The sequence below is a fragment of the Ciconia boyciana genome, chromosome 2, assembly GCF_034638445.1.
Source record: "Ciconia boyciana chromosome 2, ASM3463844v1, whole genome shotgun sequence".
Classification (NCBI taxonomy): Eukaryota; Metazoa; Chordata; class Aves; order Ciconiiformes; family Ciconiidae; genus Ciconia; species Ciconia boyciana.
In genome coordinates, this window is record NC_132935.1 from 64,546,106 (window position 1) to 64,563,269 (window position 17,164).

Genomic DNA, 17,164 nt, shown 5'->3' on the forward strand with positions numbered 1-17,164 from the left:
TGTACATCGCTCCTGACAGGCGCTCACTCTTGCCCGTAGTTCAGAATCACAACTTACGAAGACTGAAGTTTTCCCAAATGATCTCTGCCATATCTCCACTGTTCCTTACAGAAAGCCTGTAACAAATGTCTAGCCTGAATTTTCCTTGCTACACTCTAAGCTCATGGCCTGTCATATCCACGAAGGAAATCTGGACAGGGCAGTTCTCTCCTGTTCTCTTTTTATCAGCCTCTTTCTGTTTCTGAAGAGTGTTACTGTGCTTCTCTTCTGTCTCTTCTTCCTCAGACTAAATGCCACTTTATTCAATCTTACATCATAAATCATGTTTTCACAAAATGGGCCAATTTTTTTTTACTTCATTTTTCCTATTTCTCCTTCGCCTCTTTTTCCTCATCTTCTCTCTACCTGATACTTTATCTGTCCCCGACCCTTTACCATGATCTGATTCTATCCTTAATTATTTTCTCCTCTATCAGTTTCAGAACTTTGTGACAGGGCTTGCTCTGGAATTTGGGTTTCTTCTTATCCTGCTTTGCCTTCCTGCTTTTGCAAAGGATGATCTTAAAGTATAGAAACATTGTCTCCCTGGTTAGAGGAGAAGCGTGGACTGAGCACAACTTTACCAGTCAGGAGCCCCTAAGCTGTAGCTCTGGCTTAGCGGCAGCTTGTCTTCGGTACAGCCCCAGGCAAGGCAGCCAACCTTGCCCTTGCTATGAGCTTCTTGGGGGCTTGCGTGCTTTTTAAAATAGCAGTAGTCTGTTGCAAGAAATAGAAAAAAACCTAGCACTAGTCTGAAAATTTGAGCTAGTTTTGGGTAAGTGTCAAGGTCTCCTAAGCAGCTCGCATTTTTCTGGTCACAGGCAGTCTTTAACATCACTTTAAAGAACCACGCCAGAAATGGAAAGTTTATGTATAATTAGTGCTCACAGGCTTCAGGGCTGTCATAAGGCTGAGGCGTATAAAGATGAAAAGGATTAGGTGTTGTGTTGTGTCTCACATTCACAAACCAGTATTGTCAGTCTTAATATTGAAGACTCCTGCTGAGCTGAAGGCTGCCATAGGCTGTTGGTTTTTCTGTTTGTGGGGTTTTTAATGTCTTCATGCCAAAACCAGCTCATGGGTATATTGCCCAGTATTGGGCCTAAACACATGCAATGTCTTCTGAACCCGTGTGTTAGATTCTCCAGCCACAGCTACGCACGTTTGAAAGGCAAATTTAATGATTTTAAGTTAATATAGGAATCTTTATTTATGTAACTGATTGCAAGATAATGAATTCTTATGAAAAATTTCCTTTTGTTCACTAAAAAAATACTGTGTGAGAAAACTCTGGGTCTGGATATTGTTCTGTTCAGTGCAAAGGACAGATGGTTGGCATTTCTGGGGAATTCTGCTCTCTGGCAAAGGAGTGCTCCTTATGAAGTGCACTGATGTTCAAGTGCCTGAGGGCTTGTTCACATGGGAAAATTCAGTGGCATTATTCATACCTCTCCACTGCAGAATATGAGTACCCACATGGGAACTCAACAAGGCTACAATTATTTTGCTCTAGAAAAGTCCTAAGTACCTTCATATAGTTTCTCCCCAGAAAGTTAGCTATGGCACAGGTAATGCAACACACCAGATAAAATGCATTTGGGGACATCAGAAAGGACTGCTTTGTACAAAAGCCACTCTTCATTCATGTGACAATACATTTCCCTATTTGACATGATTGTTTTTTCACACAGAGCGCTCTGTCCCTACTTTAAAAAAAACTCATCCCACAGAGAAATTAAAACAAACACCATGCATGTACTTATCCGCACCCACCCACCCACTAATTATTGATATTAGTTTTGCTGCACTTACTTACACTTTTCTTCTGTAAAGGCATCCTCACTCTGAGCACCACACTCAGACAGATGCTATCTGAGCAGCAACTACAGCTCTTGGTAAGCAAACAATGTGCTGAACGCTGATGGAGAGGGCTCGCGCTAGCTCAGGAAAATAAGCAAGAACAGAATCCAGGTAATATAAAACAATTTCACACTTGAAAGGATATTAACAGGACGTGCTGCACCTGCAGCCATGAATTTCATTTGCATAGGAGAAAAACAATCTCTGTGCTGTAAATGTAATACAATGGGTAGGAGGGATGGAAGAGAGAAAGAAAACAAAGACTGCCTCATATACAGTGTCCCTTAGCAGTGGCTGGGATGTGGCCTCTGCAGTTCTGCCTTTTGTGTCTACTCTGCCCTTTGCAGTTCTCGCTGAGTGACCCGAAGCAGGTGGTATAACTCGGAGAGAGATTTCAGAGTCCTCTGGTGCCCGGCAGCATCCACGTGCCCCGGCTCGGCACACTCCTGCACAGCCTTCTGCAGCTGCAGCTGCAGGGGGAGGGAAACCAGCGGTCCTCTGAGATTTGGGGAAAACCAGCGACGGAATATTTTGTCACAAATTACCTGAGGAAAGAGAAAAGAGCAGATGGTTGTCTTTCAGGAGCCACAACGAATGCCCTGCTGCTTCTCTAGGACTGTAGCAAAATGTCATCTGAATCCAAAATGCCTCCAGCCATTCAAAGAGGAAGGTATAGAAAAGGAGCAGCCGCAAAGGCTATGCTCAGGCTGAGGAATCCCCCTTCTTCTCAGACTGCTCTCGCACTTCTGCATAACAAGTGGTGAGGGTGAGGGGGTGCGAGAAGCCGGCAAAAGGCCGCCAAGCTGCACTCCCCCAGCCTCTCTGCTGCCCTAGTGCCTCCCACCAGCACAAGGTGGGTGAGCTAAAGACACCCCATCCCAGGGCCAAGAACCCCACGGACTCCCCTTTCCACTACATCCACGTACTACGTCTGTAGAGTGGGGAATCGCAGCCCCCCTCGTGCTTACAGGTGGACAGCCCCGACTTTACCGTTAGTGCTAATGCTAATGCTAATGCTAATCCCCTGCCCCTACTTCCTTCACTCTCCTGTCTGAGGCACTGAGCTAACAGCTACACAAAAACACGGCAAATAAACACTAGTGAATATAAAGATCTGTTTGCATGCCCCAAGATGGGATCTCTGAACAGGACTGGCACTTACATGGTCACGTTTAAAAACCTGTCTTCGTCTCACAGTCTCCTAGTACATACCATGCATTTTACAGTCAATGTGATTTTAAAAGGAATGGATGCATAAAGCAGCTGTGTCTACTCACTTGCAAGTTGTTATTGGCTCTCTGTGCTCCGCATTTTCCGATTTTCAGATTGCATTTTGAAAAGCAATCAAAAAAATTACAATCTTCGTCCCCTGTGCAGTTCTGTTCGAGGATGTCCCTCATTTTGGGTTCAAAAAAGGCCATATCCACATCAATGGCCACCACCTGTGGATCAAAACAAGCCATCAGATCTGGCATGGCACAGCCTGCGGGACAGGGCTGAGCAAGCGTTCTTTGCTGCTTGCTTTTGGAAATGCTGTGCTGGGAGCATCTGCCAGTGGAGAACTGGGATCACAATGAAAGGGCTTTATTTTGCTAAACTGAGCTGCACTCGTCTTATAAATACCACTTTTTAAACAAAAACAACCACTGCTTATGACACCAGGAAAGGGAAAATTATTTGTGGACAATATGCGTCCCTGGGGTCAACTGGATTGATTTGCCTTAAACCGAGACTATCCAACTTGAAGATTGATTTTCAGATTATTACATTATGTAGATGACAGCTCAACCTTTTAATTATATGAGGGTGCAAAATTACCCACAGGCCAGACGGTATCATTTCACAATTCACCATTCAGACTAAACCCCTGACTTTAGCATTGTGGAGAGGAGCAGTGGGATGTGCAGAAGTACCTGCACCTGGTACAGCTCCTCCGAACCTGCCACGGCATTCAGCGGGTTTGAGTCTGCTCAGCTGTAGAGAGATCCCTGAGGCTGCGGAAAGTCGAGACTGGCTTTGCCCAGTCCTGTTTGCTATGGTTTGACTCATTTATTGTGCATGGTTCTTGTTCTGCTTGTCCAGAAATATGGTCCATAACAGAGTCCAGCCAGCAGCTGGTCTCAGCAGAAAAAGCAAGGACTGAAGGGATCAATCAGTTTTCTCGCCCTGACACAAGGCTTGCAAAATAGTGAATACGCAGCACAAAGAGGTCTGCAGAGCTGCTGGCTGTGCTAGGTTTGAAACCATTCTGGGAGTGAAGGGCTGTAGTCTGTTTCTGCCAGTGTCACTCCACCCATGAATACTTCACCTAAAAAAATCACAGCAATAAACAGGGAAAGAAAGGAAGCCAGTCATGGGATGGCAGCTGCTCGACATGAGACAAACTGTGGGTGACCACAGCGAACGCAGCCTGCCTTCAGCGCCATGGATGCAGCAATCGGCATACGTTCAGAGCTGCGCTTAACACTTGACGGTCGGGGTCAGAGACTCTGCCTTCCAACAGCTGACACACATTTTCACGGAGGGAAATGTCTGGGACCTGGGCAAAGCAGAGTTACTTGGGCTCAAACGATAGCCTCGTTTTTAAGATAAATAACAGGGGAAGCTGAACTGGGTGGCTGGAGCAGCAGCTGGATCAACCCCAGGAACTAAAGATGTCTGGTCTGGTAGAAGGCCAAATAAACCTTCCACAGGCAAAAGAAAGCACAAGGTCTAATCTTTGTTTTATTCTACTTCTTTTTCCCCAGGGAAAATCTTAAAGAGATGAGGAACAGCTTAAAACTTCAGTATTTTTAGCTTCTTGGAGAGCTTGATAATGATGAGGTAGCCTAAAGAATTTCACACGTTTGGACAGGCAATTTTTTTTTCTTTTCTTCTTTACTTCCTTAAGCTTTCTGCAGTTTTGCTGTTCACTTCTTTGGAGAAGAGACAGTAAAAGCGGTGCAGGGTTTCCCCAGTCCTAGGGTCGCTGCATCGGCACCCTGGTGGGGTCTCTGCCAGCACGGAGCACCTCTCACAATCTGATCAATTGCTCCGCTAGGAAAAAAAGCCCTGGTTCCCAAACGTGCGGCTGCCAAAGGGTTCGGTGGTTTCATCAAGTTCATCTGTTACAAAAACGTGTGGGCATCCAGCCAGACCCTGCGAAGATAGATCTGGGTGACACTCTACCTATAAACAGCTACGTTTTGGTGGGGTTTGTTATGATTGTAATTAATGAGGAAGGTGCCTAAGGAAACGCAGAAAGGACCCAGCTTGGCTCCTGACCTGACTTAAAGTCATGTTCAAGGTGCTGTAGTCTTTCTAGTTCTTTCTGAGGTGCTGGCAGAATAGGAAGCTCTCCTGGAGCACTGTATATTCACCCAAATCTCCTTCCAACTCTGCCCCTTATGTAGCTCCATGGTAGCTTAACATTCCCCTGGATGACCTACCAGGCAGTGATCTCTCCCCTCCGTGCTGCAGGAACAGCATGGGAAGGCTGGAGTGAGAGCCGGAGGCTTATCCCCACCATCTGAAAATAATCCTCAAAGTAAAACTATTGCACTCCAGGCACATTTCTTTGGGCACTAGCAGCCTCATTGCTGCGATCAGGAATAAGTGATACTACTAAAGGATAAGGAATACTATTACGGGTGTTCATTATTATCCTATACAGAGCACAAGAAACAAGCAAGTGAAAAAATCGCTTAAAACAAACATGAGGGGCAAAAAAAGAGGCTGCCTTGCTGTGTCCCTGTTCTGGAACTAGTTGATAAAAGTGCCTAGAATTTCTGCTTCTCACTCTCCTTCCTTCTTCACCGATCAGAAGTTCTCTCCGTTGTCGTGCCCCCGCAGCTTTCTGTCTGTGTGCATCTCCTGTCTCCCAGCCCAATGGGGTGAAAACAGGTGATACCAACAGGCTGTAACGTACAACTGGGAGAGCCATGAGTGAGCAGCAGCTCACGTTTTGTTTTTTAATGACTTCTCTTAGAAAATACTAAATTAGAGTACTTTCCTATAGCAGAAGGTGACTGCTGTCTCGTTGGACCCCAGAAGTCATGGGAGGATCCTGGAGAAGCAAGCCTCACCAAAAGCACTCATAAGGGAAGACACATCCAATATTCGTTCTTTTTTCCTGAATGAAATCCCTTTTCCTCTAAGCAGGTGGTAAAACAGATGCTCTGGTGGGTGCTCGGCCACAGGCAGTCACAGCCCTGTGTAACTGAAAAAGATGGGCAAAGCCTGCCTTGAGGAATCTCTGCCGTACCTCACTTTGCCTAAACACCAGTACGCATTTTTAGTTTCTTGCTGTAGCTCCTCACCCATTCCCTGTTCAGCTGCTGCGCTGCACCTGAATAAACAATGGAAGGGAAGGGAAGGGTGAAGGGGAAGCACTCTAATCGGTCTTAATGGCTATATGTTTAGGCAATGTTTGCCTAGCACTCTGAAGATGCGAGTGTTATATTAACAGTCAGTGAGTACTGAAAATAGCATTCAAGTCTCTGAAAATGCTTTATGTTGACTCAGAGTGCATAAACTCCGCTGATGTCACTGCAAATTGTGAGTCTGGTTCAAACACTTACTTACTGCACAGTGCCTCCAGTCCATACACACAATTCCCACCGAAACCAGTGGAATTTCTGTCCACGGAATGAATGCAAGATATGTTCAGCAATGCGGTGCTGAGCTACATCACTACTTAGAAAACATGCATAGCTATTCAGGTCTGAGTTACAGCTGTACAATGAAAAGTCAAAGAGTAACACTACCAGGGAGTTTCATGTCGCTGCCCTTGGATCATTTCCAGACCAGATAAGCTGAACACTAAAGCACAAAGATGCGTGTGTTTGTATGTGGGGAGGTCCCCTTGTGCCAGGTCAGGGAATTCAGCCTTAGCTTTCAAATTGAAACAGCTTTACCTTTCAGCATCACTACCAGAAATAGTTGCCATGACTCAAATTACAGCTTCATTTACAGCTTTTGAGATCTCCTTGCCTTCAGGAGGTATCCTTCACCACATTCAAGAGACCCTGTCGGTGCCAGTGCCTTTGAGGAGGTGAAACAAATCAGAACTGAGCAAACAGTTCTCGAAACAAGCAGCAGGATCTAACACTCTGAAACGTGGCTGCATGTACTACAAAGAGGAAAAGCAGTAGAGAAGCTCCCCTGTTACTTGTAAATGCATCGGTTTTGCAAAAACTTGGCCAAAAGCTGCACGAGGAGGGAAGTGTCATTTTTACACAGCCACTTTCAGACTAGGATTTGACCTCAAATTGCTGCAACACAAGCCCAAAGACTCAACTTACCGTAAGATCGTGCCTGATAGCAAAGTTTTCTGGTTTGATGTCACACAGGTGAAGTCGGTGAGAGAAATCATTATCAAAATGCTGCACCATGTCCAGAAAGCTGAGTGCAATGTCAGTGATGGCTCTCACCTTGCTTCTGTGGCCAGCAAGGGAGGGACTGACCATGTTTTCCAAGGGAAAAAGAGTTTTGTGCCAGGCATGTCCAGCTGTGAGATACTCCACAGCATAAAAGTGTCCACAAGAGCCAAGAATTCGTAGCACGTGTTTGCTGAAGTCCTGCAGCAAACTGAAGTAGATATATTCTTCCTGCTGGAGCAAGGACCACATGCTGGCCACCTGTGCTTTCCAACGCGGTCCCTTCTTCCTTGTCCACAGGGGCCCCACAGTATTGTTAGACAGTTCTAGCCCCAGGACATTTTTGACCTCCAAGGCTACCATCAGCAGAAGCTCTGTTTCAGGAATATCCTGTGTTTCCACCTCCTCTAGCATAGTGAGATGCTGGTAGCTGGAGAAGATTTCCTTTTTGGATTTCAGGATGATGGGCTGGCCTCTCCAGTCAGCCTGGATGACCTTCTTACCTCTGTCATAGTAAAGGCAGTGTTTGTACACCAGCTTCTGTGCCACACACAGGTCTTCACAGAGGTCGCCAGTCAGGGCTCCGCTGCTGTAGTCAAGACACTGGAGTGAAAGAGCAGAATATTCATAGCAGGACCATACACCCGTGGACCCCTTAGAAGAAAGGCAAAGAATCAGCAATAGTCCTAAGCTCAAGAGTCTTGCAGCAGTTGTGGTACCGCAAGCACACACCTTCTACAATCGTTGGGTTATTCAATGGTTTCTCAGAAGTCTCTAGAGACGTTTTACTAGGGGGAATCTTGCTTCAAAACAGGGATTCTTGGGATGGTAAAGGACAGGCTTTTTTGGGGCAAGGAAATGGACTAGATGACCTGTTACTCTTAAGTTCTCGCCACATAAGAATCCAGCAAGACAAGCTTTGAACACACTTGGCTGCGCTATGTGAGATTCTGGGCTGTAACATTTTCAGGCACAGGAGATAACTTCCAGTGTAATTCAGGACTTCTCTGGAAGGTTCAGGGCAGCGTAACTTCAATATCCCCACTTAAACTAGAGGAAAATCCATGGGTAGCTGGATTGCTGGGACCTTCCGCAGCCCTGCGTGTTTCAACCTTGCACTCAAGGGCACCCATGCCCTGAATGAAGCTGTAAGAACCTCCTTCTGCACTGCCAGGAAACACGGAGGTTGCACTCAATGCCTCTTGGACCAAGAACTTTCAGAATTTTTAAATATGTAAATGCTGTCAGACAAAATTACTTTTCCAGTTTTTATATGTACTTATCAGAAGTGACAGTCTAATATGAATTAAATACTTTTTTTTTTTTAATTGGAAAAAATCAGCCCATGGGAACATGGGAACTGCTGCTTCATAGTTAAGTGGTCACTGCAAATTCATACAAGAACTGCAAGGATTTCCTCACCAGTCCTTCCTTCAACCCATAATTGTTTCCATACCATAATTTCCAAAAGTGTAGGCAGTCAATATATTCCTATGGGCATTCAGAAGTGCAGCTGCAGGGACTGCTTTGGGCGAATCAGTAGAGGGGGTGATCAGAGGTCTCTGGTGAAAGGGGAATAGACTGTGGTGGTGTAGGAAGCCAAACATCTGGGAGGCGGCTTGACAGTGTCAGCCTTCTTCATTGCTTTCTGGCATTTGAACCTTCATTTAAACAAGTTGGCAGCTCCCACTGCATGTGGAGTACTTGCAACGGCTGCCTGATCCCCACCTCATTTGTGACTTGCTGTTACATACACAAGACACATGATCATAAAATTCAAGTGATGTATTTTCTTAGGACAGTCTCTGAGGTGTGCACCAGAGGAATACGTTCTGATGCCAGGCAACATTCAGCGTCCAACCTTAAACAACACACTGGGGAATGGGTGGAGGATTAAGTCCAAAATCAAGGAATGGTGATAAATTGACTAAAACAGCTCACTGACGGCAGTTCAGACACGCATAAAATTTATTTATACTCTGATGTTCTCACAGCCCAAATGAGAACATTCAATGCCAGCAAGGAGAGCCAGGTAGGCAAACTCTAGCATGAATGTCCTGACCCTGAGTCTAGGGTGATGTACATGTACGTGTGTGAAACACACACATCTGCATCCACATCCACGTCAGGATGGTCAAGCAGACTCACTGGGCTGTCCACAGACTTCAGAGCATGCAGATCAATGTTCTTGCTTTTGAAAATCCACTCCTATGAATGTAATACAAATTTATTTTCCCTTTTTTAAGTAGGAAATGTAATTTTCTCAACAGAAGTAGTTTAGCAGTTTTTACCATCTGGAACTCTAAGCAATTTTAGAAAGAAGATTACAAACAGAAGGAATTTTGGGGGTTTTCTTTGGAGCGTAAGTATAATCACATTTAAAATCATTGCTCTTGTATTGAGAAGACCACAACCTAACTCTTCTTCTGCTACAGTAAGATAATGTGGGACTTAGTCCTGTAACTGGGTCCACATGGGCGAACGCTTGCCCCTGTGGACAATTTTACTGTAGTCCATCAAGTTCACTTTTAGAGGGTCTGTATGCATGGACCTCTTGCATCTAGAGGAACACATGCCCAGAAGACCTGCAGTCAAACATGAATATGCAGCTTATTTTCTTGTGCTGCCATCATGTCATTCTTAACGGCATTCTTAACGGCATTAATGAGAAAAAGTAGTTGTGGAAAAAATAGTCTCGTTTACATTTCCCAGACATAGGAGATGAGTCATTTCTGAACCTGGCGGCTGTTTAGGATTTGTCCGCTGTTGCAGTTGAACCCATACATCTTTGATTATTAACCTAGTATCTGACAAAGAGTCTCTGAACCTGATTCTTCTTACACTGAACTTGCGCAGTGTTTTGCAAATGAGGATCTGTGAAACAGGACTTGACCAAGGAGTTCCTGGCCTCACAGTGATGAAACACAGATCTACCTTCCAGAATTAACATTCTCTGCTGGCCACCAATGCAAGCACGAATTTCAAAAACGCCTCTTCAAATAAGCAATCGAGAAGTTTGAACAATTTTCAAAGTGTCTCTCTCTACTCACAGAATGTAGTGAGTTGTGAGGCACTCAATGGCTTTAAAAACCTCCTCAGTTTCCTGTTCATTATAACCTAGAAGGCCAGCAAAGACTGACTGCACCTTCACATCCCCACTACTCCCCCCCATTATTCCAACTTTTAGTGTTTTATGTTTTGCCATAAGCATAATACACTAAGTGAGATTAGCTCCCCAGCCTTCCCTCTATAATCCTTATTTTTTCAGCCCCCAGATGATTTTTGTGGTTTTATTCCCTCTCTGTTTCTTCTCTCCATTTTTCCCTCCACCAACCTTAGAAGCACAGACATCAGAACTGAATGCTGTTGTCCAGTGCTGCCAAGACAGCCAACAGCCCTTCCCTAATTCTCCTTTTTGGAGACATTCAGAGGTCACCTCAGGCTTTTAGGCACAGATTGAACTGGTAGTTCATGTTGAAGCCATTATTTGACCTCTATGTCCTTTCCAAAGTCATACAGTTTTACAAGACAGTCTTCCATCCTATTGGCATAGCTTGTACTCTTGTGCTCCCCAGTGTACTAGCTTGCATTTTACTGTATTAAAACATATTTTGGTGGACTGAAAACATTTAACCAGGTGATTCAGATTACCCTGCAATGAAAAGATGGTCTGGTTATTATTTACCAACCCAGGAACCTTTGCACTAACTGCAAACTTCACCATACAAGATTTTATAACATCACGATGACTGCTGATGAAAGGAAGAATCAATTCCCCAAAGAAATCTTCCAGAAATGGTCCTCCACACTGCCATCCCTGTCTTAATGACTGCATTTTGAGATCTGTCGATGAGACAGTTTTAAATCTACCTAATGAGAGCCCTTTGAATGCCACTAAGTGCCAGATTTTTTTAAACTAAAATATGAAAGTGATACTAAGCCAAAAGCCTTAGAGAAAAGGAGCTATACTACACAAAAATGCAAACACAAGCATGGTTTGGACTCGCTCGTCTGTTTTTGTTTAAAATTGGCTACATAATTTTTAATATCCTTAGTACATTTATCAAGATAAGTTAAAAAAGATGGGTTTAAATTCATGTAAGAGTTTCAGTTAATGTAAACCCCACTAAGGATTTATATAAATTTAAATAACTTACTGTACCACCCTCACTTTTGTGTAGATCAGGCCTGAGACTGAGTCCTGCCCTGTTATCAAGGACTTCTCCTATGTAAACGCAATAGTGAGCAAGGTTTTGGAAGGCATCAAAGTTAATTAATTTCTCCAGAGAAAACAGAAATTGATCATTATGATTTAGTGTGTTCACTGTAAATGAAGATGAGACCGGTGTTAGGAAAGAGTAAGTGGCCTTCTAGAGAGTTAAAGTTGGTCTCTGCAAAATGCCCAGTGCTACTTCAGCCTTCCCAGTGCAGTACACATCTGCCCAGATGTATGTTTTACTCAGAAGAAGGAAATAAACCTTCAGAAATACCACTTGCAAGGGTATACAACCATGCAGTTTTCACCTACTTGCTTAAAATAGCTCATCTTCTACTGAAAGTATGACAGACTAGTAAAATAGTTTTTCTTGGAAGTTGAATTTTGCTTAATAAAAGGCGTGAGACTCAAGCTATCAGATTATTTGCTTCGTAGATCGATTGCACTTTCTACAACTGCGAAACTCGTGCCATGCTCAGAAGATGTATAAAGACTTATTTCAGGGCTGATGAAGACGAGCTCATTTTCTAATCGTTCCACTAGAAGGACGATCCCTTTCTAACGTCATCTGGGAAAACTGTCGCTTACAAGCCTTAACCATACTAGTGAAGACTCACCTACGGAAACAGATGAGGACTCACCTATGGAAACGGATGAACACAGCAATCTCAGCTACCCTTCCTCTGGAAGGGGGGTCTGAAACTGAGCTATAGCACAGCGACAGAGACACCTTTCCAAGCTTGTGCCTGAAATCTGATCCCTGCCTGGGCTTTTGAAGTCGTGCCTGATGCTCTCCAAACTGCAGAACAGCAAGCCTCTGTCCATCTGTTTACTAGCGAGCGTGATGGCAAGGGCCTGGACCTTCCTGAGCTCGGTGGCTCCTTGCAGGTCCACGCCTCTGTGCTCTTCCCAGCCATGTAAGGAACGGGCAGGATTCATTCTTTCAGCTGCAACCCTGAGAGCTCAGCTGTGCTTCAAGCTGACTGCTGGGGTAAAGAAACTGAATCTCACTGCCATTAAAAACGCGCTGTCAGGACTGCTGCCTATAGTTTCTCTTCCTTTATTATACAGAATTTAGGGGAAATCTGCGATCGGCTTTTGCTTGCTGCAGTAACAGATTATTTAATTTCCATTCGGATTCCTCCCTTCCCACCTAAGCATTGGCACTATAAATACCTTAATTACGAAACAAAATTAAACTCAAAGCATTAACCCACGCTGCTCCTCTTCTCGAAGTGTTTCCTACACAATTCTAAATCAGTTTCTTTTCCTTTTTTTTTTTTTAGGGAGATTTTAATGACTAGTCGCAAATCCTTTCTTGAATTTTGAATAACTACATCTTAACTGCCAGCCCCTGCCAGACGTAAAGGAGGCGTTGCGAGCTGTGTGGCATTTCTGAAAGACGACTTTCGCACAAACACCCTTGCGGCTCCACACCACAAAAAGACCCGGAGGGAGGCTTCCTCCCGCTTCGCAGCGTGCGGGATGCCGAGCTGCCCCTTCCGAAGCGCCGGGGAAGCGCCCCCGCACCCCACGCCGGGTGCCGGCCTGCTGCCTGCACCTGCCCTCGCCCCGGGGAGGGAGGAAGGCAGTGCCCGCCCGCCCGCCGAGGCAGCGCCGGGGCCGCCGGCAGCCGCCCGCCCGGGCGCACCGGGGGCGCGCCGGGGCTGCGGCCCCGCGGCGGGACGGAGCCGGGCAGGAGCGCCCGGGCGGCGCGGCCGAAATCGGGCGCTCGGCTCACCGCAGCCCTGACGGACGCCCGGCGCCTCATCCTGCCGGGCGGCCCCCGGGGATGCCCCGCGTCCCGCCGGGGCACGTACCAGCCTGGCCAGGATCCGGCGGCTTTTCTCGTCCGTGCAGCGCTCGGAGAAGACGCTCCTGTGCAGGAGGAACAGCAAGGCGCTCACCACCATCCAGCAGGCAGCCCACAGCAGGAGGAGCACCAGGGTGCATCGCCGCCAGATTTTGAGCCGCAGCCGCTTTAAGCCCGGGATGCCCCTCATCGTCGCGCCCGGGCTGGGCTTGGGCGGCCGCTTCAGGCGCTCCGGCCCCCAGCGAGCGGCGGCGGCGGCGGGGGCCGCCGCGCTCCCCCCCCCGCAGGCTTGTCCCGCTCCATCGCCAAGCGCCCGCCGCCCCCCCGCCCCGCCGCCGCGCTGCCCGCCGCCGCGGCACCGGCCCCGCTCCCGCCCCCGCCGCCGCCCGCCTCCCCGGGCCGGTGCTGCCCTTACGGAGCCCGGAGCGCCCCTTTTGAATTGAAGCCACGTAGTTCCGCCGGCTTTTGTCTGCTCGCCCCGGTGCCAAGCGGCCCCTGCAGCCTCTTGGCGGCTTCTGCCCGCGCCCCCGCCTCCCCCTCTGAGTTTCTCACCCGAGAATAAAAGGGGTTTTGAACGGTGCTGGAGGCTGCTGTGGGAACCCCCCCCTTCCCTTTCCACTTTGGAAGAGGCAGCCTGGAGACGGACGTTCCTCCTGGTGAAAGCTTCGCCTCCCGTCAAATGGCCGGGGGGGGAAGGTGCTTATTCTGGAGTAACTTCTGCAGTTGGACCCGCCCGGGGCTAAAGGAGGAAGAGAGAGAAGCGGCCCAGGTGCCCGTTCGCTAACGCACCCTCCAGGCCCCCCGTGGGGTCACCCCCTCACTCCCCAGCAGCTGCCCCAGCCTCCCTGCCCGCCCCCTGTCCCGGCCGCGGGGATGCGGCTGCCTCCTGCCCGGCACCCCGTGCCGTGGCTGCCTCGGCAGCCAGCGGAGAAAGCCAGCCCCATTGAACAGGTTGCCAAACCAGGGCAGGGTGTACCGGGTCCAAGGGGGCTGGGGACGATAAATTGCCTCCCTGCCCTCTGGCAGAGAGAGTTATCTGTGGCTACGTCCCTCTTTGAGGACGGGTCAGCTCCATGCGACGGTCTCTAAGATATTTGACTTTGTTAACGTTTCTAAGGGGTCAAAGACCCAGATGTTTGTTCCTGGGAGGCAAGCGAGATCCTGGCATCCTTTCCTCAGTCCAGGTGCCGACTGTCTCTCTTCCCTGTCTCTGTTTAGACCACTGCATTCACTTTTTTCTCCCTTGACTCCCACTGGATAGCATCTCACCATCACAGTTTTCAAAGGGAAAATTCATATTCTAAAGTACAGCCCAATGTAATGAGGGTATCTGATTCAAAGTTTACTGTCAGGTATGATGAAAAAGGACCCGATTCATTTTCTTTCCCTTACGTGGATGGTTACCTCAAGCTACTTGCAATCCCATAGCAGGAAGATGTATTGCAGTTAATGAAACTACTCGGAGGGTAAATTATTTACCCAAATGAGTAAGAATAGCAGAATCTGGCCCATGGATGGAGAACTGCAGAATAATTCAATAGACTTATTTTAATGCGCATCTTGTGTAAGTCAGTTGCTCTGGTGTGCATTTCGTTAGTAAATTAATGCGATAGGGGAAAGTTCACTGTTGGAGAGCTGAGTTCAGGGATATATGCTCTGTACCATCATGTCCGGCTTAATGAAAAATATCTCCCTGTACAAGTCATTAAAAAGAAAGATATGTCTATTGACGTGATCAAATTTTAACTCTCAAAACAGCGAGGGGATGAGCGCAGGTGCAGCAAACTTGCTGCTATCCACACCTCTTGCATGGCTAGTACAGTGCTCCCCTACATGGCAGAGCAGGGCTCAAAATACAGCTTCTAAGTAGGTGGCAGGCTGTGGCAGAAAAGCAAATGGAAAGATAAAAACATTGCTGAAAATACTACAGCTTTCTAGAGACTGGCAGTGGGGAGGGGGAAGAGCAAAACCCCTTTTATCTCCAAAGAGTCTCAGAGGCTGAATCGTTATCACTAGCCACATCTTCTGTCGTTAGTGTGTCCTGCGCTCTCTCTCCGCCATCTCATCTCTTCATCTGCAGAGGCTGTCTGTGGCCATCCTTTTTATACTTGCTTTGTTTCCCCCTGATCCTTTTCCCGAGAGGAGGCTTCCTTTTGAGGCACTGGCGATACAGTCTGTTTCTTGGGAACGTAGCAAGCGGGAAAGACAGACTGGGCAACTAGGAACTGAAAACTTTTAATCCTATTTCTCAGTCTGATACAGTCTTTCAGAAGCTGTCTCTGGTCAGTTTTGGGTGTTCATCTTGAAATTCCTAGGACAATAGGTGGGGAAGGGCAAGCGGGAGAGTTACTCAGCCGTTCCCCTGCAGGGAGTACCAGCTGGGCTTGAACACAGCCAACCTTCATCAGCTGCTGCTGCCACCTAGGCGGAAAAACTGCAGATCTGCCATAGCCATGTCTGGTGCAATATCGAGATGGAGAGATGTGTCCCACGTGGAAAAGGGACGCAGATGGTAGGGGAAACTCAGGCATCAGAATATCTCCCTGCACCTAAGCTGTCTCTGGGTAACAGTTTAGGCACTACCAAAACTATATCTATTTTACACTTTATTTTTTAAAGTGTGGATCTTGACTTCTCTGTGTGTCAGCATTCCCCAAAGGATATTATGCATTACTATTTAACGTCCATGAAATTCTCTATATGTCTTATTTGTGTTTTAATGAGAGTGCTGAAAACGAATCTTAACTACTCCTGACTTTGAGCTAGGAACAGAGTATGGAGACTTCAGGTCTGGTTAGGTGTCATAGCTGAGCTGCTCTAATTGCTACTGAAAGAAACAAGCGTGTTCGTTCCCTCCTCCTCCTCCTCCACCATCACCTCCCTGTTCTCCTCTTGGTCTTGCCTGCCTAGTGCAGTCCCTTCCCCCAGTGAAAGATACGTCTCGCTGCCCAGTGGGTTTTCTCAACTCACTAACAGGGCAGAAAACTTTAAAGCTGGTCTTTGCCGAGATTATTTTCAGATGGGTTAGAAAGGCCTGAGGATGCCAGCAGGCACGCTGGTAGAGCTGTTGCAGGGAGGCATGTTGCAGGGCCCGGCGCTCTGGGACGCTGGGGGCAGAACTCTCCGGCTGCCTCAGCTGTGCCACATGTCTGCACCTTAAGGATGCAATGTGATATGACGGATAAGGTGATCTAAATGGAAATGGTTGCTGAAAGGAACAGTCCTGTCCCCATTTTCACCCCAGCCATATGCTTCCACTGCCTCCTTGGCAGTTGGGTCAGGGTAGTTGGCCCAGCAGGCAGCACCTGTAGGTTTCTGAGTGCACTTTTCATTTCCTCCCAAGGTACCAGCTAAAATTCGCTGGATTTTGGGGTGTGTAAGGAGCCCACATCCTTCCCTTTCGTTTGGGAACAGCTGCTACACATAGCAAGTGCAATTCTACCTTTAACATACAGGTGTCTGCTGCTTTGAAATTATGCAATAAGAAGAAACAGACTAAGAAAAAATAATAGGTTTTAAGATAGTTTTAATAAAGTTTTTAACAGTTTTAATAAAAAATAAAAGTGCAACGTGAACGGAACCTAATGAAGCAAACGCAAGCTGCATGACACTCACGCTAGACTGTTTACCAGTTTCACTTTATGGTAAATCCCACAGGAGGCATTTGCAGGGAATAAAGCCCTGTCTTCCCAAAATATTTTGATATAGCACTCAGACAGGGAAAAGGGCTTGTATCTAGTTGTTCAGTCTCTGAACTTTCAAATATCCCACTGACTTTAGTAGGAGTGAAAAGTTGGACAAGTCTGGTAAATCTGTGTGTGTGTGTACACATACCTTCGTGTATGTACCTGTATACATACACAGATATACATAGACATC

General features: G+C 46.9%; 1 protein-coding gene across 1 annotated transcript; it reads right to left on the minus strand.

Moving 5' to 3' along the window:
- Nucleotides 1-2,228: 2,228 nt before the first annotated feature.
- DIPK1C (divergent protein kinase domain 1C) lies at nt 2,229-13,475 on the minus strand. The gene is made up of 4 exons (XM_072851324.1): nt 13,293-13,475; nt 7,182-7,859; nt 3,177-3,341; nt 2,229-2,444 (listed from the first exon to the last, which is right to left on the minus strand). The coding sequence occupies exons 1-4, from the start codon at nt 13,473-13,475 to the stop codon at nt 2,229-2,231; spliced, it is 1,242 nt and encodes a 413-aa protein (XP_072707425.1).
- Nucleotides 13,476-17,164: the final 3,689 nt, after the last annotated feature.